This window comes from Atractosteus spatula, chromosome 3 (assembly GCF_055471065.1).
Source record: "Atractosteus spatula isolate fAtrSpa1 chromosome 3, fAtrSpa1.hap1, whole genome shotgun sequence".
NCBI lineage: Eukaryota > Metazoa > Chordata > Actinopteri > Semionotiformes > Lepisosteidae > Atractosteus > Atractosteus spatula.
This window is the reverse complement of record NC_142708.1, coordinates 3,286,247-3,313,701: the sequence shown is the minus strand read 5'-3', so window position 1 is coordinate 3,313,701 and position 27,455 is coordinate 3,286,247. Positions and strand designations below refer to the sequence as shown.

The 27,455-nt window shown below is 41.0% G+C and overlaps 1 protein-coding gene and 1 non-coding gene across 2 annotated transcripts in view; both read left to right on the top strand.

The window, feature by feature from the left end:
* The window catches only part of adgrv1 (adhesion G protein-coupled receptor V1), a 186,981-nt gene that overhangs the window by 98,896 nt on the left and 60,630 nt on the right, over positions 1–27,455 (top strand). The window contains exons 80-83 of the mRNA XM_088912067.1: positions 710–962; positions 1,782–1,921; positions 2,196–2,356; positions 2,866–2,966. Of these exons, the coding sequence (XP_088768193.1) occupies positions 710–962; positions 1,782–1,921; positions 2,196–2,356; positions 2,866–2,966 (655 nt within the window). The remainder of the gene's footprint in view (positions 1–709; positions 963–1,781; positions 1,922–2,195; positions 2,357–2,865; positions 2,967–27,455) is intronic.
* LOC148837281 (U6 spliceosomal RNA) lies at positions 23,957–24,058 on the top strand. The gene has a single exon (XR_016090909.1). It is a non-coding gene; the product is annotated as a U6 spliceosomal RNA (small nuclear RNA).

Genomic DNA, 27,455 nt, shown 5'->3' with positions numbered 1-27,455 from the left:
AGTGTCTGTTAATGGGCTGTTTATGTAAGAAGCCTGGAACCGGCCTCATGAGACTTCACTGAGGGCCCCCTGCCAATCTCTGCGCTTACGCTTGTACAGGGCTCATTGTGGGAGCCTGGAAGGACACGGAGTGCCTACAGCGAAGTATGCCTCCCATCGGCCAGAGATTTTTATTTTTGGATCCAAATTAAAGTTCGGCGTTTCATTCCACGAAACAGCAAACACCCTACTGCCAAGTTTCCTTTCGGTATTTTATCTCTGGCTGACGTGAGCCTCTTGCGGATTGCCCGTATCGCTCTCAGAGCTCCCTGATCTTTCGGCAGTTACAGTACAATCAGCCTTTTGGGATAAAATGCTGAGCCTTGTTTTAGAACGGGTTCATTCTACCCTTTGTAAGTAACACTGATTCACACTCTGATCCGTTTACAGTGTTGCTTCAGTGCCCTGCTCTTGCAGAAGTGCTCCCAGACTGAAAGGCAAAGAAAAAGCCTTTAACCAATTCAGGTGTAATGAGTGTCATTTTGAGACATATATGAGAGAGACCCCTTTCAGCATTAAAAAGCATCCCAGTCCATTAAGGGCTTGCCCAATAATTGAATTACTCTGATATTTCAATTAATGTACCAAAAAAGAGAGAGTATTGCTCGGTCCCTTCTCTTCTTTTCCTGATGCAGTCTGACTGTTCTCATTGTCTTGCCTTGCCTTGCAGGGGTAAGACCATACTAGACACCTGCCCATACATTTCCATTGGGGCCTTCCACTGGTACCCCCAGCAGATCAATGGGCACGCCTTTGAAGGGAAGGATGGGGACTCAATCCAGGTTCCAGAAGCCCTGCTGGAGGTACCAGCTCTGCCCCCTGACCGCGTCCCCACGGCCGCCTGCGAGAAAGTGCAATTCACAGAGTACAGCAGCCAGCAGTGGTTTCTCACTGACAGCAAGCCCACAGCGCTCAACAACAAGGCAAGCTCATTACACAGGGGCAACCAATACAGAGGCAGATTTTTTTTCTGTGCTCCTGCTCGTTTTTCACAGCATGGCTTCTATTCAGTGTGCAATCAGTTGATCTTTTCAACAGCAGATATCAGGAAGATGCTGAAGGTTTCTTAAATGTGTGCAAGTGCACCGTGCTTTTCATTCCATGGTCTGGATTATAGCTGTTGTGTTTATCAACCAAGGTGTGTTTATCTGAAAAATGCTCAGCTTTATGTTTATTGCCCTCTTTTTAGTGCGCTTTAAATCTCAGACTATCAAAAAAGGAAGTTTTTTATCTTGACATTTTACTTAAACTGCTGTACACCTACAGTAAGCATCATGTTGCCAATCGCCAAGGGCACAGTTTTTTTAAAATAATGTAAACCAGGAAGTGTAGTGTTAGACAGACAAGAGTGAGGCTCATTTCCAGTGCAAATACAAAATATACAGTAATAACCAAAATAATGCAATTGAGTTGTATTTTTTTAAGTATTTACTTAAAATTACATTATAAAATAATCCACTATACCAGTATTTCTCATTTTCTCAACATTTGCCACCATAATTATCTCCCAGTCCAATCCCTTTCCTTGGGCGAAATGCCTGTGCAGGATGAGAAAATACTAACTTTACTGCCTTACTTTGATGATGTTGAGGATTTCAAAATACCTAAACCGAGTCTGCACTGGATGTTGCTGCAGTGGGGAAGATGTTTTGTTGGGTTAAATTTTTAAGGAGTTTACGTTTTAAGAAGCTGATGCCAATTGTACCAGTCCTGCGGTTTTAAGTGCTCTTGTTGTCTTGTAGATCTTTTCTCTGAGTCTCAAAGGCCGTGGATCCCAGCCTCTCTCAAGTAATAATGAGGTCAAGTATCGCATCCACACTCCCGCCGGGCGCCTCAAGCCAGGCCAGTCCCTGTGCCTCCTGTGGAACCAGGCTTCTGAAAGGTACTGTCCTACTCAGAGTGCGACTCCCCAGAGCGCAGACACTAGATGGGCCTGGTGGCTGGTTCCAGATTCCCACTTATTCCCGGGGAAATATCCGTTAAATTGGTTGTTTTGATGTTGATACGACAGATCTTTTTTAAATCTGATAGCATGCAGTACTCACCCCCCACCATAACACACCCAAAGCATGCAGGAGACTGCATCCCAAAGGGACTATTTTCCTGGATCTCCAGGGCTGTTTTTCCATTTCTGTTGTTGCTTCTTTCCTCCACAGCTGGCTCTCAGACAGTCAGTATTGCCGGGTGGTGGACGACACAGCGAACTTTGTGGAGTGTGCCTGCTCCCACTTGTCCATCTACACAGCGTATGCACAGACCGATAGCCTGCCTTCCTACAATGAGGCCTTCTACACTGCGGGCTTCATCTGTATCTCAGGTAGGGCTGAGAGGTGCTCTTCGCTTCAAAGAAACGTCTCCTTACAATCTTTCATACTAATTGGTTCTGGGTTTCCTTTGGTCATGAGCTCATGGGTTTCTAAAACTTGTACCCAAACAGCACAGACTGATCTAGGCCACTTGTACTGTACCTTTTGAAAATGGTGTGGCACCAGTTTCAGAAGACTTAGCAGACTCGGCAGAGTTTTATGTTTCTCATAAATAAGAAAAACATGTGCTTATGTGTTTATCGAGTTATGATCAAAACATTTCAGGAAATGATCAACTGTAAGGTTTAATCAAGTGAGAGCTCTATAATCTAGTCTTACTGAGGGAAAATGTTACTTTTCAGCGATATAAGTAAGTATATATTCAATATACTTTTTTCATGACAAGGTGAGTTGGCCAAGTACAGTATGTCGTCAGTAATCATTTACCAATCAACATACTGTATACTAAAATTAGGAAGGATTGAGAAAGTTTAAAATAATACTTTCTTCTTCTCCGTAGGATTCTGCTTGGCCATCCTGTCCCATGTGTTCTGCTCCAGATTCTCAATGTTTGCTGCCAAACTGCTCACACACATGATGATGGCGTGTTTGGGAACTCAGGTGGGCCTCTCAGCTTCTGTGGCATGCCCTGTGTAATGGAGTAGGCTCTGATCTGCGGTGCAGAGGTCATAACACTATAAGTATTACAGTAAAGATTTTTACTAGCTGGTTTTTGTTAAATTTTTACAGCTTTGCTTACTGTTTATTAGAACAAGCATACAGTTAGCTCGATATGGCAGCGTTTCCTGTTTTTCCAAATGCTTGGTTTCTGAGATGTTCTCTGTATTTGCTGGGAGGAATACTACAGTGTCATGACTGTTGGTTTGGTGTGGAAAGTTCATATAAATTCAGTGATGCATTAAAGCAAAACATTTCTGTTTTAGTTAACATGGATGTAAATAATAGTGGTTTACTTCACTTGGTATGATAGTTCTGTAGCAGAAAACATCAAAACTTGAAAAAATATGTTTTTTAGACATCTGCATTTTTACACAAATATGTCTTAATTATTACTTTAATACTACCACATATATTTTATAAGGAAACTAAGAATCTTTATGGCAGACTGAACTAATGATTATTTTAACACTTTTTTTTTATAAATCTCGTTTTAAAAGTGTCTTAACATACTGTCTTATCTGTTGATTTGGTAGTATCAGTACTTCAAGCTACATTGCGGGGCATGTGACTTTTCCTCTTCAGGGTCAGTTTACACTCCTCCAGTTTGGGGGACACCTCTGTGTTCCCAGGTGTTAGAATAGGATCATCTCTATCATTTTTCCTTAAATGAGTGCATTTTCACTTAAATAAATTGTCCGTAAAATAATTTGTTTTTTTCCCTGAAATTTTAATCCCTGACCTCTTTGTGGGTTATTTTTTGTTGTATTACGTTAGACAGGCAGCAGGGATAGTCAAGCACAGGAGAACTAAGCACCGAGCACCTGATTTTCCAGAAGAAGGAGAACAGGGGGAAAGTTGTGAAAAGCCAAAATCTGTAAAACCTGGCGAGGTGCTAAATCTTCACAGTTCACTTAATTTGCATGACATGTGACAGGTTTGCACTCTATAAATGCCTGTAAAAGCGTGGTGCGAGTTACGACAGGAAATATCCCATTTGTTAACGTGTCCGTGCTCAGAGGTGCAAAGAGATGTGTTGTTCAGTGCTGTACCATGGTTGTTGTGTTTCTCTGTGTGGTATGAGAGGAGGCTGTGCTCTTGGCCAGGCTGGGAAAACCTTTTCCTGGGTTTCTACACACGCCACACCCAAGACACACTAACAGTTGTGGCTCTGATTCCAAAGGTTTCCATGGTATAAAACAACACTGCATCCCTAGAATTCAGCAGCTACACAACCTGTAACAGCTGGAATCACTGTAAGGAATGCTGAGTGGTAGTTATAGGTATTTGTTTTGTTCATTGTATTGTTTCATGCTATGAAGTCCCAATGAAACACAAGTATGGAACAGAGAATGTGGAAAGATGAAATAATTGCTGTGCTTTGGTTTCTCACATCAGTAGAAAAATTAAATGCAAGAACATGTCAGCAAGAAAAGACATTGTTGCATATTTTCACCTTCTTGTCCTGATAAATCAGTCTTTTTATTTTTCTTCTTGCTGTCCTCTGTCTCTTCTACCTCCATTTGTTCTCATGGCTAATGCACCAGATGGAATCTTCTCCTAATACTGATACACTTGAGTCCCAGTAGATGGGAACAAAGTGTTGTTTTCAGTGTTTGTTCTAATTGTGAGCAAGAAAAAAGCAAAATGAACAACATGTTTTGGGTAATGCAACCTAAGGAGACCTGAGACATCCCTGACAACAGAATCATTTTTAGCCTCCCCTTTTCCTATAAAACACAGGGAGGGATGTGAGTGTTAAACTGGTGAAAGAAAAATGTGACTAGTTAGATGATGTGACTGAAAGCTCATCTGATGTGGCCCTATGAATTTTAATGTGGTCGATTCTCGTACCTGGAAATTTCCACTGACATTACTCATCGTGAACAGACAGGGCAAACAAGCTTCACTCTTCTCCTGATGGCAACTCGATAGTTCAGGTTCTGTTCCTTTTATTGCAGAATTTAACCATTGCCGGAAAAAAAGGCATTAGGTTGTGAATGGAAAATCCCCATCTTTTTAATAGACCTGCAGGACAGAAGAGGCTGAATGATGGTCATTTTTCTCCTTAGAAAATGGCCTTACTGGGGTCACAGTTTGTCTACTGCAATTCTGGTTACACTGCTGTTTTTCAGGGCTAATTCAAACAAAAATAGTTTTAAACCAATGCATAATTGTGAATAAAAAACTAATACTTTTGAATAAAATTCTGCTTAAGTTGACATGCAGAGACAGATATCTAATGCATAAAACCTTGACTTTTATATATTTTTTTATATTTTTTAATTTAAGCAACTTTTCAGATTCATTTATGGTGTCCCTTTCACATCTTCTAGATATCCAACAGTTTTGTCTGAAAGGAGTTTTTATGTTACTGACTAGAAACTCAGTGTAAGCTATGAGAATAATAAACATCCACCCATACTGTAGCACTCCAGGCCCCAACCCTGCAAGGGGGCAATATTAACCACTGCACTACGGTGCTGCTTAGATGATGAACAGTTTAATGTAAATATATTTTGTACTATACAGTAAATATGTTGGTAATGCATATCTGTGTTTGTCTGGAAACAGATCAATACAAGCATTACAAGCTGAGAATACAAATTGCAATTTTTGGAAAGTTTAAAATAGACCTTGTACCTAATGCATGCTTGTGATTACATGAACATCTTTGAATGCTGAACTGCATCAGGTTTTGCATTCAGGTTTTCTCCTTTCTTTATTATTGTGATCTTCTGAAAATTCATCAATAATATTAAGAAGAACATGAAGAATATAATTGCAGGATATATTCTTTGCTTTTTTCAGTTTAATTAAATTGACTCTTGAATTGAACATTCCCAGGAAAATGAAAAGTGATGTTCGGTATTAAGAAACCAGCATCCCTAACTATCTCCTTCTGTCCAGCAATTCAGATTAATCCAGTCCCAGACTGGCAGAGAGGCAATAAAAATAATCAGCTACCAAATATAGTCGTATGCATAACAGTATAATGAGAATAAGACTCTTGACTGTTCTTGAAAGTTACCACTTGACCTGCCATTGTGGGTCCTATTGTTCCAGCCCTATTCAAGCCTTCTGGGCTGTTTCCGCAAGGTGAATGAAAGGCATTTCTTTTTAGGTGAAGCCTGCCAACACAAGCCTCCTTGAAGTTCTTTTTTTTATTCTGTGCCCCTTTCAGTCTTTCCCTAGGGAAAAACAAAAAGTTAAAACCAAGGAATTTATTTGGGAATCACCATAAAGAAAACACTCGAACGAAACCCTTTTCTTTAGAATAGAGCAAAGCGATTATATACTGTTGGAACTTGATTCGGGTTTTTAAAATACTGAAAGGTATTGACCAAAACAAACCAGAGGACTCTTTACAGATCCTCAGTCATGCAAACACTGGAGGGCACAAATGAAAAGTAAGCACAGGCACACTCAGGACTGAAAACAGGAAGCACTTTTTTACACAGAGACTGGAATCTGTACGTGTTCGTGTTCGTGTTAAGGCTGGTTTTGTGGGACTTTTTCAAGGAAAAGCATGATGGGTTTCTCATGAGTTTCTGATGGGGCAGTGCGGTGGTTCTGTGGCTAAGGATCTGCGCCTGTGGCTGGAACTGCTCCCGGTTCGTATCCTGCGGCCTACTCCGTTGGGCCCCTGAGCAAGGCCCTTAACCCCAACTGCTGACCCTGTGCTCTGACCCCAAGCTTCTCCCCCTGTCTTTGTGTCTCATGGAGAGCAAGCTGGGGTATGCGAAAAGACAAATTCCTAATGCAAGAAATTGTATATGGCCAATAAAGTGGTCTTGTCTTATCTCAGGTTGCTAGCAACTTAACTAGCAAGTGGCCTTTCCTTGTTTCCATCCATTCAAATCACAGTCGCAGAGGAGCTAGACCCTAACCAGGCAAGCAACAGGCAAAAGGCCCATCACAGGGCACACATGTACACAAACACACCAGGGCCAATTTTTACAGAAGCCAATTCAACTACCAGTATGTCTGGTAACTGCAAAATGCAAAACTGCATTTTCTAAATATGCGTATGTGCATTCGACACTAGAAAAAGACAGGAGAAAAGAGGGCTACAGAATGGCCTAAATGACCTCCTATCATTTTTAAAGAGATATAAGTATCTTTATATATAAGACTTATAAGTATCATTATTGTTGAGATTTGTACAAATTATTACAAATAGGACATAAGCTTCAGTTCAGTCCTACAATGACATGTGAGTATGTAGACATAATTAGTTATGACATAATTATACCAGCTGCAAGAATCACTTCCAAACTAGTTCAATTGAAATGTTAGCTCTGCAAATCCCTACCTTTACAAATTCCCAATATTACAGGATTATGGCCTGTAATGATTTAAAAATGAAACCTTAGTATTTACTTTTAGTTACTGTACATTACCCTATATTCCTGAATAATAGGAATGCAGTGAACTCTTTGTGAATGAGTGGATTCATTTTGTTAGGAGAGGATATACAGTATTATGCGAGTGAATGTGTTGGAAAAGAATATGTGATTATACTTTCAAATCATTAGCGGCTCGATATAGATTTTAAATGTACATTTTTAAAATGTGGATGTTCTTTCATCTCTCCTTACCTTTAGCATTTTGATGTTAATTCCTCTTCAGGTGGACTGCCGTCTTTATCTTTCAAGCTTCTAAGAATGAACAAAATGAACAGGATTACTAGTTTCCTGGCAACCTCACACTCAGACTACTGTTCTCCCCTAGCTGGTCACAGAACTTGAGTGAAGAAACAGCAATGATATACAAATAAAGGAATAATACTGAATCACAAATATAAATAAAAATTATTTAATTACAAGTGAAAATGATGCTCCCTTGTATTTGTCTATTCCATGGTTTGTCCTGAGTATGATAGTACATGCTAATGAGAATTATATTATATTACACAGTAACATACAGTATACAGATGATTATGAATTAGGCTGAATCAGAAGGATTGTTTACTGCCTTCAGCTTCCCCCTGTCCGACATTGAACTCCTTTTGGGCTGTTGACATTTTTGCTTGAAAAAATAAGGGCCTCTCTTTTTTTAGACATCTCTGGAAACTTGTCTTAAAACTGTTTCAAATGCTGGTTTTGCACTGTTCTAAAAAAAAATACAGAAAACGAACGAGCTTGACAGCTCAGGTATTGTGGATCCTTCATGATTTATTTCTGTTGTTGGTAACTGGAATGATTTGCTGAGTCAGTGCACAAAGTAAACCGCAGAAATTTGTTTCCTACGTATTGGCAGGAGTCTCTGTGTGGAACCACACTCTCTATCAATTTATTACCTGGGTTTGCTTCGTCATAGCTGTCTTGCCATAGCAACGTCATCTGTGCATATATTGCCTTGCATGGTAAAGATTAAAAAGTCATCATTTCTAGGAAATTGAATGACTTGGAAGCTGGTATTCATTGCATCTAATTTCCTTCTGCTTTTCTGCAAAATTACGGAATTTCTTCAGCCTGCAATATGTAGTATCGCCAACAGGCGGTGCTGTAAGATGTAGCTGGAGGTTTTCTTTATTGCTGGTTTGATTTGATAGGATTTTCTACTGCAGTAAATGCAGTAAATTGTTGTTGCTTCTTTCACCTTCCACCCCAAGAAATAAATGATTAAACATTACACAAGTAGGCAGCTAAAGTACTATAAGGGTTACAAATATAATTTGATGTTTTCATGAATGTTTTCATGTTTTTTGGCGTGCTCTTTAGCATTTTATTTCGCAAAGAGAAAGCAGTCACAGGGTTTGTCAAATAAGGCAACTAAACTCCTTACAGTGGAAATTTCCCATGACAGAACCCCTGCCTCCTCTGTGTGTATGTACCACATCAGTGTTCGTCATACAGGCAGCAATAAAGCACATTACTGGGTGCAATCAGCAAGTGGCAGCAATAAAAGGTGAGCTGAGAAGTCCACAGTTTAGCCGTGTTACAGAATGTAGCATTAAGGTAACTTCAAGCCAAAGCAAGAATGGTTTCCACAGCCAAAACGTTTTTCATGTCTGTCATCTTAATTACAGAAAGATGTCTGATAACAGGCAAAAAACTGGCGAGCAAAACATGATGTAAGTGGACATATAGTACGATTTATCCTCATTGTTCTTCACTCTGACACAGGGCTCATAAATATGATGGCTTCCAAGACAGGCAACAGATCTCTGAGCAGACAGCTGTCTGTTTATAGAACAGTAAGCTGACTATAGTTCTTGTGAAGCCAGTGGTTTTAGTGAAATTAAAGCAGCAGTATTAGATGCCTTTTCCTGTGCAGCGCAGCCTTATCTTTCTAGCTGATTACCAGATAGGTCTTGTTATGTCTTGACTGGGAATGACTTTATTGAATCGGCTCTCAGATCCGAGTCTCCTCAGTGAAGTCGTGAAGTCTTCAGAGCTGTGCTCTTCTTCTTCTACGGTCCAGATCCATATAAGACAATAAGCCCCTACAGGTAGAACAGAATGTGCTCCTGTTCTTTCTGAACTTCACCCAGGGCACTAGACTCTCTTTCTAGAGAAAATCAAATGATTTTCAAACAAGTGTGATTCGCTAGTGCATAGGACTAAACCATGTGGGTCTCTGCCTGAATCAATTTCAGTGTACTTTCCTGGAAAGTTTTTTTCCTCTATGTGTTTAAGTATGATCAGGCTGCTCTCTTGGAAGTGTTAACATAATGCCTTTTATAAAGATCTAGCCTTTGGCCGCCATGTGTCCAGTACTAAAGGGACACACTGTATGAATCTGCAGTCAGCAAACCTGCCAAACGTTCCTGAGATTAAAAATAGGACTGTTTGTTCTAACAGTTTGCATTGTTAGAGGTCTGAATTTTTTGTTTTTGCTTAAAGATTGAATTAAGTTTAGGTATGTTCCTTGTTAAGGAAATTACCTTTAATAAAAAAACCTTTAATTTACAAGGGTAAGTGTCTTGCCTTAGAATATGTGTTTGATGAGTTAAACAAAATAATAATATTAATGCTTGAATTATGATTAATGATTAAATACAGCTTGTGTTTAGAGGTTTATTAAAGGTTTTTTTTTCTCTTAACAAAAAGTGAACTCCACCCCTTTATATTCTAAAAAGAGTTATGGTGGGAGAAGAAGAACATAAAATAAAAATATATACAGTACAGACGTGATGTGATTTTGTATCTGACAGATATAAATCAGTCAGTTCCAGGAGTTCCAACTGTATCCTGATCCCAAGATATTAAACAGTATGTTTGACAGCGGGTCAGACAGTACTACAAGATATACAGTATCTAAGTTTAAGTTTAGATGGGATCAAAATAGACATTAAATATCTTGGTGTTACAATTCCACAGACTTCTATAAACCAGACTTCTATAAATATAATTAAGATTAAGGTACTGGTAAATAAACTTAAAGAGGATTTAAATAGGTGGAATTTGTTAACAATCACAGGAAGCACAAAAATGAATGTTCCTCCAAGGTTTGTGTCCACTTTTCAGACTTTACCAGCTAAATATACCTCCAGACGTTCTTAAACAGTTAGATTTATAAGGAGGGGGAGGAAACCATGGGCTCAGGCTGGCCTGCTGCTTTTTGGGGCTCCGCAAGCAGCCAGATCCCGGAGGATTCCAGATCCTGCTGCAGGATTCCAGATCCTGCTGCAGGATTCCAGGGCCTCTCGGTTAGTGCACAGGGCACTGCTCTCCCTGGGGCTGACCTTCCTTCAGACACTCGCCCCAGAACACCTGGGGCACGCTCGTCTCCAACTGAAGAAAGGCCTTTGCGTCAAGTGGCAGCAGATAGGCTTTTATAACAGAAAATACAGTAGCTTCGTCACCATACTGTGGACCCTTAACAAATTGAATGAGCCATAGCCCCTCTGTGCAGGACTATTGAAAACCGGGTCCTGTCGGATTTTCATTCCTCACTCTTCGTCGATGGCGCTGGGAGCGGAGCGGAGCTTTCCTTGACCCGTCTTGAGAACGGGCTCGGGCTGCGGGAGGGCTTGTGCAGGGGCTGTGTGAGAAAGTGGCGAGAGGAAGACGTCCTGGTACACGAGAGGTTGATTCACTTCCCCTCCCAGCGTCTGCACAGCTGCCAAGAAACTCCCCCTGACGGCAGTCACACCCTCTGGGGGCAGGCAGCGAAGGAAGAGGCATTAACCCTTAAAACCACAACAGCCGTTAATAGCCCCATACTCTTCATACTAATAATAATGATTTTTATTTTATATAGTGCCTTTAAAACTGGCTTCTCAAAGCACTTCACAGATCAAAGAACAAATGTGTTCAGGCGAGCGTGAGGATTTTGAAGTCGACTCTAAACCGAATAGGAAGCCAGTGCCAGGACTCCAGGACAGGAGTGATGTGATCACTTGCACAAGACCTGGCCAGGAATCTGCATACTGAAAACATACTGAAGTTTGCTCGGTGTGGATTTAGATCCTTTAATTCAGAACCTAGACTGAACATTTCATCTGAATGGCAGCACAGCACATGTCAATTATAAGTGTGCCCCAAAGCAATACAGGAATGCACAAGCACATCATCGAAAAAGAATCCAATGTAATCCAATGCATTCTACCTAATTACATATAGTAACTTAAAATAGGACCATGAGTTGCAATACAGTTCTGAACTCCTAGAGGTCCATGTAGACATTCATCCATTCATCAGTCCATTTTCTAACTGCTTTATCCAATACAGGGTTGCAGGGGAGCTGGAGGCTATCCCAGCACGCAGTGGGGTGCAAGGCAGGATACAGCCTGTGTACTCCAGCGAGTTGTACTTTGTTTGTACTGCTCCTATTGTCTGCCTCTACAGAACTGTGTGTTCTTGGTAATAATAATATATAACTAATCAATAACTAATCAGACAAACTGAAATAAATACAAATACACACACATTTCTGCTTACCACCATGTTATTCACAAGGGTGCAAAGGTTAAGTAATAGTGTACAGACCTCTACAGCTCAGTTTGCTATTTACATACTTTATGCTGTAGAAGCAGGGGGAGAAATTGAAATAATTAAAGTAACACAGTGTAATGTTGTTAATGATGATGATGCTAGGCCGGAATTGTTTGGTTGCAATGTAGCTCTTTAATTTGTTACTGACTTTTTAGCAAATCGGTCATCAATGTTGGTGTTGAAGCAAGAACATCGGAGTGCGGAGCATGTGCTGTTAAATATGTTGTCATAAAGCATGAAACAAATCAAAACAAATCGTTCCATTCACAAATAAAACATTATCCCTATAGGAAGGTTAACTTTATTGTATTTTGTTAACATCTAATTTTTTATTTTTTACAATTTGATGTCAGTATGATATCATAAAAACTTTCAAGATGAAAGCTTGCCTTCTTGCAGAAAGTAAATTAATTGTACAATCCCTGTACAGTACCTGTCTTTGTTACAGTTTGTGTAACTGCCTTAACGTAACACAGTGGTGCTCATCCCCAGTCATGGTACCTGCAAGGTTTTGTACCTTTTTGGCTTTTAATAACCTAAATCAGCTAATAGTTACACTAAATTAACCAGTTTGAACACTTCTCAAAGGTTTTTTATTCTGCTGTTTTTGGATTAAAGAGACCTAGAAAACTTGCTGGATCCTGGCTTTGGAGAACTACAGTGAAGCATGTATGAACTGCGGCACCCAGACTTCAGTCCTTTCTGTCAGAGCTCCTGACCCCACCGGCAGAATCATTCTGTCTTTCTCTCTGGCACTGAAACATTTTATTCCTTTCTTTACTATTGGACTGTGTGTTGAAAAGCACTGCATTTCCATTCTTCACAAGCAGGATATGACAATCTTTCTAAGTAAGTCAAGAATAATGTGGAAATGTCGGGGCAGGCCATTTAAAAATTGTGACGTAATGCAGAGCTCATGTACTGTAGATGAGCTCTATTTTTACTTTTATGGCTGTTTAAGGTTGCAACCACAAGGGTGTTAAACACTAATGTAAGATAAGTGGTTCATATCCAGGCCCAGGACTGTTTGGTGTTGATTCCCTTGGCGACCAAACACTCAGCGACACCCATACTTAAAAATAATCCCTTTGCTTTTGTACAGCACTTTTCATCCCTGCTTCCACCCCACTACGCAGCATCTTCTCACCAGCTGAATCAAGAGGGGCATTTAGGGAGGCCAGGGCACAATGTGGCCGGGACATGGGGGTTAACACCCCTGTCTTAACAGGTTGCACAAACGGGAACTTTAAAGACCAAATGTCACGCCCGAGCTGGGAGCAGCTCGTGTCCCGCCGTAGCCGGGGGCGACCCGCGCGCCAGCGAATTGAGAGGCGGCCCGATCCACCAGCCCCATGTGGACGAGATCGGGCCGCCTAACAATCTGACCAACCTCCTGTCTCATCGGGCCATCAGTCCACTGGTCAGCCATCTAAGTGAGCAGGCTGTTTAGGGCTGGGCTCTCTGCTAGATCAGCGCTGCGACATTGAGTTTTTAGAGATGTAAGGCCACTGCTCTGCTCGCTTCTGAACGACGGCCTTTTCCCCGTCGCATTTAGCTAGCACCGATCCAGCGGAGACTCGCCTCTCCATTGGAGATCTCTCACCAGCACTGCTGGAAACCCCAACTCTCTGTCTGTGTCTCCCGAGAGGACCCTGCTGCCTGCTATTCCAGGCAGCTCCTCTCCTGCTGGTCTCTTCAGACAGTCCTCAATCAGCGACAGCGTGGTTATCTCTCACTCCCTTACTTCTTGCCTGCCTGCACATTTCTCTCTCTGCTCCCTGTCTCAGCTCTCCAGGATCTCCCAAAGATCCCCGAAGTCTTGCTCTTGATTCTCAACCTGTTGTCTGAGCACTGCTCAGCAGCGGCTGCAGCACAACACCCAATAGTCAGGTCCTCGGTCAAATAGCCCGCCCAGCAGACAGCACCTCATGCAGTGCACTGCCCCTGGCCACCATCCTGCTAGAAATTTGGATATTTAAGTCCCAGTGGATGAGGACCAGCTACTGGTCCACCATCTTACAGCGCAGTTTTGGTTCTAACTGGAGGTCAGACACATCACAGTGCACACTGCGCCTCATTGTTACACATTTCCAAGCCATCATTGTCTTCTGTTCCGGCTTATTTACACTTAGGAGTTTGTTTTACACCAGATCTTTAGCCCAGTATCCTAGATTAGAAGTTGCAGTGTAAATACTGTATATATAAAAGTTGCGTCACCAGGAATTCTCATGTACAAGGAAGAGCTAGAGATCTTTTAATACAGCTGGGCCTTTACTGCAGCTCTGTGGGAGAGCTGCCTCGCTCTCGGGAGCAACAGCAATGTGAGGAAGAGGTCTCCTGTGTGAGAAACGATAGCACTGCACTGAAATTCCTGCAGTGCACTGTGGGTAGGGGCGTCTCTGACCTTGACCGCTCTCTCAAGGCAAAACTAGATGGGGGAGCTTCAGGGAACTGGAGTCAGCCGGTGCAAGGGCTCCTGTGAAACACTGGTAGACAACGGTGTTCTCTTTCTCCTGCTCTTTCTCATGTCGGAGCTCTGACACAGGGAGCAGTGTGAGAAAGGAAGGAAGCATTGAGAATGAAGTACATCCTACACGGGTTCCCAGGGGGCAGGTGGAAGTATTATTCATCTTGCAGCAAAGCGAACGTACAGTTCTCCTTCGGAGGGCTGCCCTTGTTTTGTTTATCCATAGAGAACACGTATAAGAATACATACAGTATATTATCTTCTTTTCTCCTACAAAAAAAATATCCTCATTGCTTCACCTTGGCGCTGCTCAGAATAGTGAAAATCCAGCAACAGTGCATCAATTAATTTAATTCATTCATTCAAGTGAAGCAAATACTGTATGTCTGGTAATGCAGTTCATGGGTTCTGTGCCTTTCAGTCTACATGCAAGAGAAAAGGTTATGCTGGTTCAACACCAGTTCAGTTTCTCTGCATTTCTGCTCCACGGCTGGGGAATAGCTCCAGGGATTAAAAGCCATTGTTTGGGAGCTCATTTTAATAGACTTGTTCACACCTACAGTATGTGTATTTGTAGCCTTAGTTATAGTCCAGAATGTGAAAACTCCAGGTTTTTTTTTCTAAAGTGAAAAAGCGGTTATGATTATTATATTATGGGCTGTTTACAAGGATACTTTATTTTATGAAAAATACACAGATTAGTAACCTTTACATCCTACTGACTATTCTTACAGTGTTAATTTGCTGTATTAGATATACTGCAGGTTTCCTTGAGGATCTGGAATGTTGTTGGGTTTTTTTTCTGCACAGCCCCTGTAGTCAATGGTAAATATGACTAAATATTTCTGTTAAAACCTATTAAACCTCACACGCCTTTTAAGATTACATCAAATTTGATGGGAAGCATTTCAGGATGTTGAATCTGAATGCACAAGAACATTGTCATAATATTCCTTTTTGTTTTCTTAATGGACCCTTATCTCTGGTTTGAAAGTCTTTATGAACGATAGCAACTTCTTTACCCAAAGGGTTGTGGGAGTGTGGAGCAAACTACCCAGTCATGTTGATGACTCCTTTCTAGAAACAGTTGGATGAGATCTTCTGATCTATTATCTACTAACTACCAAAGTGGTTAAGCAAGGTGCACTGGATGCCCTTCTCTCGATTCTGTTTTTATGCTCTTCCCTTTCTGACATTCTTCCTTCATCCAATGCAGGAAAGATATTCCATGTTACTAAAGCGCAGTCAAATTAGTTAAACTCCCCTGTGGCATTTAGCCGCCTGTGCAATACTTCATCATGCTGAATTTTTTATGTGAACAGACAGAAAAGAGATTAAAAAGGCTGGGTTGCACTGGCTCGTCTGTATAATGAGTTCAGCCGAACTGCAGATAAGCACTGCAGCGACCAGTACTGTATCCACTGAGGTACCATATTCATGTTTCATGTTTCTGTCAGTGTAATTTGAACAAGCGTCTGTTTAATGTCGGACACCTTTCTGACCCCGGGTACTCCTTCTCCTGCTGCGTAGAACTGAGTGCAAAGCATGTGCTGGGATCTTGCATTTCCGCTACTGTATCTCTGTCCTCACGCTGAGGGAGGGGCTGTGGCGACATGCAGGTGGGAAAGGACCAAGCAGAGGTCGGTTGCACTGTGAAAGCTAAAAATGTAAGGAGCAAAAAACACAAAAGACACTGTGGCCAAGGTGTGTTCAAGAGAGTGGGGGAAACGAAGGGAACAAAAAGTGAGTATCAGTGTTCTGGCATTGTGTCTCCCATCTCTAATTCCTGTAGAATACGGAACTTGCATCGGGCAGCAGATCTTGCATGTGCACAGCACCCTTACTGTACAGCCAGTAACCTCTAAATTAATTGTATTTTCTTTCCAATTACCCATTCAGTTCTCTATGGCATGACATGGTAGCATCTTGTAAGCAATTTTACCCCTGAAAGTCTCCCTGTGATTCAGGCAGGAGCATGGTTTCGAGGGGAACGTCTGTTGAGACCCCCATCAGTGAACTTGTGAAAAAAAATCCATTTAAATAAAAGGCATCTCTCTGAACATCTACTGGCTCTGAAAACCCCCGAGTTTGGGGCCTGAGGGAAATAGCAGTGAAAGGCAAACATTTTCCTTTTGTAGCTGTCAGGGGCTTTGAGTTCATGACTGAGGCCAGGCTAATGGGCCCTCACACACAGAGCACGCTGGAAGAAAACCTGGAGCTCTTCCAGTGCAAACACTACACCAAACTCGAAGTTAAACTGCTCCACAGTTCAAAAAACTCATGTCCTTCGTGCGTGTGGGTTCAGCATGCCACATTTGTTTAATGACACTGGCATAGTTACCGTGTTTTCTTTTCAGACCAAGGCCATGTGGATCAAATGCCCTGTCAAGTGTTCTCCCTCTAAAACCAATAGAGCAACGAAGTGAGCCGAACAATCCCAGAATACATTATTGTCAGACTCCTTTCCCTTCCCTTGAAGATGACTTTTGGTTTGTGGAGGTCTGGAACAACTGCTGTAAGTCACTGAAGCCAACATCTTGGCTTCGTTCAAGAAAAGGCTGAGATTCTTGAAGCAATAACCTACTAACTACCCAACGGGTTAGAGGGGCCAAATGACCTCCTCTCATTTATAACCTTTTTTGTTCTGAGGTTAGAAGATAGGCATCTTTTGTGAAATTTGATTAGCTACACAAACAGTAGCCCGTAGGTTGCCTGAGGCTCTCAGGCTGAGCAGTGTTAGAGATGCTGAACAGACAATCACACACTCTACATGAATGCTGAAGAATTAAGGACGGCTTTTGATCCTCCATGACTTTTCTGTCTGTTCACTCCATACAAGCCTGCCTGCCAGTCAGAATTCCCCTGAAGCACAGCTGCTCACTGTGCGTGCGGTATAAACAGTTTTAAGATGCACTTCCTCTGTATTTAATAGTGATTCCTTCTATTCAGTTAAAATGAAAGGCAATGTGACTTTATAGGTTAAAAGAGAGCAGAAGACATATTTTAATGGGTTCTTTGCAAGTTGGGCTGTTTTTCTCCTTTTCAGTTTTGCCCATTTGTCTGCAGCTCAGCTGGAGTGTTGTTAATGGAGCTTTTTCCTCTGGATTCATGTCTGTTCTTTGGCTTCCAGAATAACCCTAAAGGCCCCTTTTAAGAAATGTATGTCATCTCATTTTGGTATTGGTATATACCAAAATGTATATAGCAAAATTGTTTTGTTATAAACGTATATAAATATACTGTGCATAAACATTCCTGTAATAAATATTTCCTGGCTTACGATTTTACTTTACTTAAGGGAGGTTTCAGTGTGCACTGTACAGGATCGGTGACAAGGTATTGCAGTCATGGGCAGGAAATCATCTGAGGTTTTTAGTTTTTACTCTTTTCGGTGAGCAAGAAATGTCTATGGCAAAATGAATCCAGCACAGCTTGATTTCCTTTAGGATCAGTGCAAAAGCATGTTTAAAGAGGAAAGATGTGTGACCACAAGCATGTGTTTGTTTACAAACATTGGATTGAACTTTGATTTCCTGGCCCGCAAACAGAGCTGTGTCAACATTTGTTCATTTCGAGACCCAAAAATGGAAGCCAGCTGACTGAAACCCGAACACTCATTAACTTCCCAGCAGTCAGTAGCTGGAGGTCTCTTAAAAGAACTAAGTCAGATAAACATCCCTACACGTGTAGCAGGGCATCCTTTGACCTTAATCGCACTGTTACATCATTATTTACTTTCCTTGACTTTGCCTTTTTTTAATTCATAGTTTCAGTTCTTCAAAAAATGTCCCTACTACAATTAGATATTGAGGAGGGTGGCCTGTGACTTACAGTACCTGTCTGTGCTTTGGGGGTGTTGTGTGCTCCTGTGGAAGGTTTTGATGAACTAATAATTCACATTCATCTACAGCACCTGTCCTTACAGAAGGAAACACAGCCAAGCTACACTGTGCTAGTGCGCCTTTTCTTCTCATGTGGTTTTTTGCTGTAGATACAGTAGATACTTTATTGATCCCATGAGGGAAATTGCAGAATTTGTATTTGTGTCATTTAATGTTTGCTGCCTTCGAAATGAGTAAAAAAATGTTCTGAAAGCTGTATTTTGTAATACAGTAGGTTCTGAAAACCCGGCAGTTAGCAAAAGGAACCTTGATTCAGAACCACTGCACGGGTCCTATCTGGTTAACATTAAACTGCAGCCTGTTACTGTATCTTCTGTGTACCCTTGCCATTATGAGTGAAAACTTTAACAGACTTATGGACTTTCTAAAAAAAAAATCCTCACATGTGTAGTTTATGGTTGACACTCAGAATGAGCTTTCTGCTGTAGATTTCTCTAATCCAAGATAAAAGATTAACTTGAGTTTGGAGGAAAAAGTACTGTACCGAAACATTTATTTCATATGGTGCTTCTAAAGTGTCTTGCATTATGAAAAGAATGACACAATGAGAGAAGACAGCAGAATTACGCAGGTACTGTACATTAAGGGTTTGAAATAAAGTAGGAAAGGGGCACAGACCCTGATCCAGTCTGCCCCAGTTAAATACAGGACACAGACACATATCCAGACTGGTGACTCTCTGTTATCCTTAGGGATAGAATTCCAAAGCTCTGGGACACACCAGGAGAAGACCCTGTCACCCTTAGTATGCAGACGGGTTTGGGGGACAGACAGGAGTCCAGTCACACTAACGATGGTTGCGATGTGGGGAGTAGGACGATAGTAAGTCAGAAGGTACTGAGGTGCCAAGCCATCTAGAGTCTCATAGGTGAGCATGAGAAAGTCACTTTTGCAATTACAATAGCAAAGACTCCAGGACAGGATTCGGGCTGCTGAATTCTGGATATACTGATGTTTGTCCGGTGTGGATTTACAGTAGATACCCCAGAGAGTAGGGTGTTGCATTTATCAATTCTAGAGAATAAAGTATTTACCAGCTTTTAGCTACAGTTGTCAAAAACATAGGACGTAGTCTGGCAATATTTCTGAGGTGGTAGAATGATGTTTTCACAATATATTGCACATGTGTGTCAAACATGAAGCCTGGATCAAATATCACCCCCCAAGTTCTTCAGTTTGAAGACCTGATTTATTTGTAATTATATACATTGAAATCATGAGCCTTGTGCATACCACCTTAATTAATTTTATTAAATCATTTTCTCATGTTGCAGAAATGGACAGATGAATGTCTTCTCCCATGTGGACCATTTTGATTAATGTTGTAGCTATACAGTAATTGTGGAGCTCGAGTATGCTAAACCCAAAAAGTATTGAATAAGTTTGACTTGGAAACTAGTCTTCTTCATAAGGACATTCCCGCTGTAACCATGCAATGAATAAATATATTCACGATAAAATTAGAATTGCAGTAACTTTCGGAAACTAAAGGAATGATGGGCCTAGTTAAAATATATCGACCGTGTTTACACCGCACTGCTTCTGATCACACAAAGCGTCAGATTTTTCGCGTATATACTGCATGGAATTACATAACAGTGAAAATAAATTGTTAGTTTCGAAATGAGGAAAGAGTCAGGAACGTCAACACTTCCCGTAAAGTACTGTACCACACTTCCCGGACTCCCCCCGAAAAAGAGAAAGAAAATAGGCAGACTATAATTACTGCCCGTGTTTATTTTCAGTCTCTTTGTCCATGTCATCCTGTTGTGTGGTTTTTTTTACATCTAGCTTTTGTCTGAGCGTGCCGGCCAGACTGGTAGGGCACTGGGAATACTGAGAATACTGATGATCTCAATTGGAGCAGTAGCACCTACAGTAATGTATATGTAGCAGAAAAATAGGATCAGTCGGGTTTTTTTTATGTGTACTGCAAAAAACGGTCAGAACAGTTTTCGTTTTGTGTGATTTCGGGCGTTGCCATAGAAAATGAGCTGTAAAACCTAACGACGTTCAACCTTAATTTACTTTCCAGGTACATACTGTACTATACGGTACACCTGACTGGGTTAACTGCTCTTCCATCCAGCTAATTATTTTAGATCGTATCTTCCTCGTCCCGACATCTTAAAACCTGTAAACACGTGGAAACGTATAAAAAAGAACACATTGGTAAATATACCTTTCAGTTTCTTCTTTCCTATTAGTTACTTTTATATATTACACTACAGGGTTTACAGAAACGAAATGAGCGCCATTAAGTTAGAAGTTCGTCCTAGATATGCACAGTTAAAGTGAATGTGTTCATTTTCATTTTCATCTGACTGTGCTGATTATGGTGTCTGGGTTATCCGGGATTTTTTAGCCTTAATTAAGCGTAAAATCAAGTCTAAGTGAAACATGCGCTCAGGGTAGGCTCAATAGTCCAGGTAGCTCAGCTTTTGGAGTGTGCTGGACTTACTTGGATAAAAGTAATACTCGATTTGTCCAGCTGGTGTCGCCCTCCTCTCACACACACGGCGCTGGGTCGCCGAGCCTCTCCAGGCCCCTCAGGCAAGCGAACAATAACGCCACACCGATCGATATTTACCCAAAACTCCCAGCATCCACATGTGTTACTTAATATGGATTTACATTATTCAGCACTTTCAGAGCCATTCATAAATTACGCAGGCATAGTAACACGCGGTGAGAAATGAGTTCACATTTGCTGTGCCGGATGATGAATGAAACATAACGTTGCACCTTTTAAAGATACTGTTCCCCCGAAAAGGTCTTTAATCCTGGACTCATTTTTATGAGGCCATGGCTCACCTATTTCTAAATGCATAGTAACACCAATCTTCTAGTTTTGTGTTTTTATTTATTTTATTTTTTTAGGATTCAATATGAAGTGAGAGTGATTTAAAATTCAACTGTGTTTTAATGGATCTTATAACTCACGGTTGAGAAGATCCAGAAAGAATGCTGCTGTACAATTAATATCAGTTAATCTGTGATGATACTCTTTCCTGCTCCTGGGACTCTGGAGCAGTGCTCCAATCACTTGAAAACCATCATACAGACTGTGAAATGCTACTGTAGGTTTGGATAGTAATGTTTTAGAACTCAGTTCTTTTTTAAAATAAATCATTCTGATTTTCACAATTATATGAGCACATACTACAGTAATAGAAACAGGTTCAGCTTCATGCTAGACCAATATCAGCATAGGGCCAATGCCTCCATAGTTGTGACCAGTCCCGCTTTGCAAGGCAAAATAAGCTAAACAAGACCAAAAGCTGAAGACCTTAATCACTGATGCATGTTGCAGTGTGTGCATCAGAGCTATAGGGTGCAGTAGTGCTTAAGGCTCAGGATCTGTCCCAGATCTGTTTCAGAGGGGGAAATCCAATTGCATCCTTAAGGAACATCCTTCACTTACATGGTACAAGTGAAACATTCAGCTGTATAAATACGTACAAATGTAAGTTGCTTTGGAAAAAATATCAGTTGCATACATTAAGCAATGTAGAAATTGACATAATGAAGTTTGTATTCTTTGCATTGACTTAAAATGGGCATACAGTGTCTGCAGCCCCAGGGAAACAAGTGTTTGGCTCCTGCTCGGTCTCAGGAAGTGCTAGTCCTACAGCAGCTGGTCTTTGCTCAGACCGATTTATACCTCCTGCAGAAACACAAACAGGGTAGAGCACACCAGTGGTGCCAGTCTCTAGTTATTATCTCAACACGAATAAGCAGCGCATTCCTTTAATGCCGAGTCAGCTCGTTCACGTACTATAGAAGTGTGCGACCGTGTCTGATGGTACCAAAAGCATTTATTGTAAAACAGGTGGCCATCAGGAGAAACAACTTTTATTGCCTTGTGTCAGTAGGCAGTGACTCGACAAGCAGTCCTCAGTAATCTATAAATTACCAGCGGCACATCGTAAAGGAGCTAACTGCTGAGAAGCAGAGTGTAGCTTTTGTAATATAATATTATATGGGATTGACTGATGTCTACAATTAATCAGGATTAAAGTGATGGCTATTAAATTTGATTGATAAACGTATTATTTCCTGACACATTGTTTCCCAACAGAACTAATTGCATAACTTGCACAGGAACAAGTCAAGGTTTATTCCCTGCTGAAAAGAGAAGAAAGGAGACACAATGTTTCGGCTGTGGAGCCTTCTTCGGGTGTGTCTTTTCAGCATGGAATAAACCTTTACCTGTGCCTTTGCAGTCTACACATGCTGACACAGCTCCCTGCTTGAACTAATTGGCGAACTTCATTAGTGAGCAATTTTGCTTGGCTGTTGGAAGGTTTGTGCTTCAGATGAGTCTCCCTGCCCTCATTATTGAAACAGACGTTTCTACCTGCTGAGCAGGGAAGGGTATTTTGTGACATTTATGACAGCATGAAAGAGGTATAATGGTGCTGGTACTTGAAGTGTATGGGTGGTAAGGCTGTAGCCATCGTGAGGAGCCGCAGCAGGTGAACTGTAGAGTCTGTCCAGAATGACTCTGTTTATTCACATGGGTCCCACAGTCCTTTACATAGCAGACAGGACCTACAGTTTTAACCCATGTACCTGTGAAAGGGAGTAGAGCCTGCTCTACATTTTACTTACTTTTATCGTCCTAGATGGGGAATTTGCTCTGCGGGGAGTTAAAAGACAGACCACTATACACAGGACACTTAACACACCATGAACCCATTAATAAATATGAGACGCATATGTGGGATGAGAAAGAAAAAGAAAGAAAGCAACGTGCCATAGATGTCCCACATGGAGTCAACAGCTCCACAAACGACCACCACTCCCATTGAATCACTCTGCCAAGACCTGCAGCACAGCCTGGCATTGTGGAGGTATGAAGCTTAATCAATGCACAGTACTTGACACTTCAGGTGACACTTCAACTAAAAGTGGATTAAATCAAATAGGATTAGACATATAATTCTTATAAAAATATGCATTAATTAAGCATCACTTTTCAGTGCGTTAGAAATAGGCCTTTAAGGTCCTTATGAATTTGACCTTTTAAAACCAGTGGGGTTACAGTGCAAATAGCCAGGTTCTGTTGCATAGTGTGTAAGTCATCTGGGCCCAGAGCTTTTACTCTCCATTTAAGAAGGGCTCTGAAATCGGGTTACACAGGGGCTTACTGTGTGACCATTAGGACGCTTGTGCTGTTTTTCTCTGAAAAGGCGCTCAAAGACTAAAGTAAATTAAATCTAATTTGATTGGTGATAATGATCATTTAACTTAAGTGCACCAAAAGAAAGTCAAATATAAGAATAGACATGTTGTACATATTTAAGAATAGCATGTACTCATTTTTTTTTGTGAAGACCTCATACGTTGCATTGTTGCAGGATTCCCAGAATGTCATGATAGGTTTGTTTCTTAAAATGTGGACTGTGTTCAGATTCTTGCTTCAGTGCGATTTATGGTGATGTAAATTAAATCAGAGAATTTTTCTTTTTTTTTGACGAGCCTGTGTTGGTGACAACGTCGTCCAGTTCAAAATGTGCTGGAATTTATAGTGCTTTGCAGAAGTATTCCGACTCATGCACATTTGACACTTTGATGTATATGCATAACCTACTATTCTGGGAATCCTGCAATAATGTGCTCACTTCGGCAGCACATGTACTAAAATTGGAACGATACAGAGAAGATTAGCAGGGCCCCTGCGCAAGGATGACACACAAATTCATGAAGCATTTTTTTGGGGGTGGAACAGTGGCTCTGTGGCTCAGGATCTGCGCCTGTGGCTGGAAGGTTGCCGGTTCAAATCCCACAGCTGGCAGAGGAATTCTACTCCGTTGGGCCCCTGAGCAAGGCCCTTAACCCCAACTGCTCCAGGGGCGCTGTACGATGGCTGACCCTGTGCTCTGACCCTAAGCTTCTCTCCCTGTCTGTGTGTCTCATAGAGAGCTCAAGCTGAGGTATGTGAAAAGATGAATTCCTAATGCAAGAAATTGTATAGGGCTAATAAAGTGATCTTATCTTACTCCACACATTCTAAGCAAAAACCAAAAATAGAAATAAATAGGTAATATGAAAGAATAACGGAATAAATATGATTGCATAGGTATTTAAACCTTTTTTCTGTGATAAACCTAGGTGTACCTTAACTACTGTAGTCAAACAATTAACTGAGTAGCCTCTGTATGTGTACAGTAATGGTGGTTCATATGATTTTAGATTAATAACTCCTACCTCTGTGAGGTGCCCAAGTCAGGCAGTGATTTCAAAGCGAAGAATCAACTACGAAGACTTTCAAATACAAATATAAAGTTGAGATAAATGGCACAAATCATTGTATAAAAACATTTCTAAGACTCTTAATATCTGTGAACATGGTGAAATCAACCGTTAAGAAGTGGAAGCCAACCAGACACTGAATAGATCAGGTTGTCCCTCCAAGCTGAGCAGCCGGGCAAGGATAGAAACTGGTTACGAAGGCAGCTGTTAGGCCTATGAATACTTTGAGAAAATGTCCAGGAGCCAAACATATCCCGGTTATTCCTCATGGCCTGTGTGGCAGAGGGGCAAACCCCTCTCAGTTTCTGTGTGGAGCAATTAAGCATTTAGGTGATACTGCAAACATGGCAAAAGGTTTTGTAGTCAGTTTTCTTCTGTGGGTCTGGGTACTATTGCAGGACCCTGTAGTGTAAATCCCCATAAAAAGCAGTGTGGATTTAAGAATGGGAGTATTTTGAATCCAGAGCCTGGTGCTATTTGAACTTCATGGATGTAGGAAGGAGGAAGAACGCCCATCCCTTAACACTTCTCTCACCATTGCGTACTGAATTTAAGAATTGAAATTGTGCAGGCTGTGTTTCCATACAGCTCAAAACCATCTGCCTCCTACAAGCTGACCTTTGTAATTCAGTCTACAGTACCTGTAATCGTCCTCCCCCATAGCAACCCACACAGCAGCCTTTCACTGTGGTGTACAGTAAGACTTCTATCAAGCACAACTGAAGAAATATGCTCAAGAGACGAGCAGCCGAGCTCATATGTTTGTCTTTTATTGAAACGTCAGGACAGAAGTTAATGGTGCCTCAGCTATCACCAGTGTTCTGTTCATTGTCATGACATACTAACAGAACAAACTCCAGAATGTACTGTAGGTACTGTTTGTGAAGGAACTGTAGAGGCTGTGGTGTTTATATGATAACAATACGAGATGAGAGAGCACAAAGAAGGTTGTTGCCGGAAACAAAACTGAAATTTACTGACGTACTGCGCCCTTTATAGCAAAACATCGTGCTATTTATGATACAACACTTTAAAGTAAAAATATGTGTTATTAAGCAATGTGCCTGTGTTATGTAACATAGTATAAATCTGACCAATACTTGTGAGAGACATTTACCCCATTGCACATCTTGATTGTAAACGGGTTTTTCATTTTTGAATCTCACTATTAAGCCCGGTGTCCTGGCTAAATTCCATTCTGGGCTTGCAGAATCTGGTGTCCCTAAACTTACCCCTTAATTCAGCATGTGCAGCAGTTTCGCTGAGACCATCCAGTGTGTTATAATAATAATTAATAATTGCTTACACTTATATAGCACTTTTCTGGACACTCCACTCAAAGCGCTTTACAGGTAATGGGGATCCCCTCCACCACCACCAGTGTGCAGCCCCACTTGGATGATGCGACGGCAGCCATAGTGCGCCAGAACGCTCGCCACACACCAGCTCTCAGTGGGGAGGAGAGCAGAGTAATGAAGCCAATTCATAGAGGGGGATTATTAGGAAGCCATGATTGGTAAGGGCCAAAGGGAAATTTGGCCAGGACGCCGGGGTGACCACAGAGAGTCAGGACCTTGGTTGCTAGTACAGAAAGACCTCTGCATGATACTCATGTAGGGGTGAGTAGAGCGAATGTCAGCCTCCCCTTCTCTAGTGAAGGGCTTTGGGATTCTACTGAGTAAAAAGTGTGCTACAGTATAAATGCAAAGAATTGTTCTTATTATCTCACCCTCTTCAGCTGTTCAAGGATTAATATGGTTACATCAAAGTATGAGGCGATAATTTCTTCTAGGTCAAGAGGCTTTGTAGTTATTAATAGTTGCTCTAACCTTGTCATGACTTGGCTTGAAAAAGCACCAATCTCAGGTATTAGGCAGAGATAGTGTAGTTAGAAGCCATACAGGACAGGCATGTTCCACGGTAAATTAGAACAAATTTGACATTTAATCGGCTTTCCATCCTTGCTTTCGTGTGAGCAGTGCTGGCCTTCGGGAAACCTCAAGGAAAACTGGCACCATGACAAATCAGTTCCTCTGGGCTCATACCCGGAATGTGATTCGAAAGATTTAATTTATCTTAAATCAACAGATATTTGCAAATCTAATTGCAAATTAGAGCTATGTACTTTTTGTTATAGCCATTATTCTAAATCTCAGACTGCCTCTATATTCAGAAATATTTTATGTGAGAAAGTAGGACAATTAAACATTTGAACAAACTTGAAGCAGTTACATGTAAAATACAATAATAAAAGCATGTTCATATTAAGGAAACAATTAGGAAACTACATATTTTCTGCTTCTCCTTTTGAGGAACTTTATAATATAGTAACAGGCCATGACAATATTATCTACTGCATTATCTTCATCATGGCATGAGGACAGTGGGTATTAATTAAAGAAACGTTAATCAAAGTATTAAATAATGTCCTACAGACAGGCTGTCATTCAAACAAAAGCTTTTCTCATTCCAAAATCATATACAGTTTGTATGTGAAAATAATAGCCTTTTCACAAGAAAAATGAAATCCTGATATCTTACAATTTATGTAATTGCAAATAAATTTAATATTGTTTTCAGGTTTTCAATAGATGAAGTTTAATTATAGGGTATGATTTGTGAAAGATGAAAGTCGGTAAGAGGTAGCTAGTGCTGAGATACCTCTGGCCTAATCTTTGCTGGATTTCTGTATTTTCTTGTGGGTTTAGAGACAAGAAAATCAAATAACTTAAAAATGGATGATATAAAGTGCCTTGTAAAAGTATTAAGACCCTTAAATGTTGCTGGATTACAAATGATACACATCTTTTTCCTATTAGTATTTTTATTGCAAACTCTTTAGCTTATACAGAAACCTATT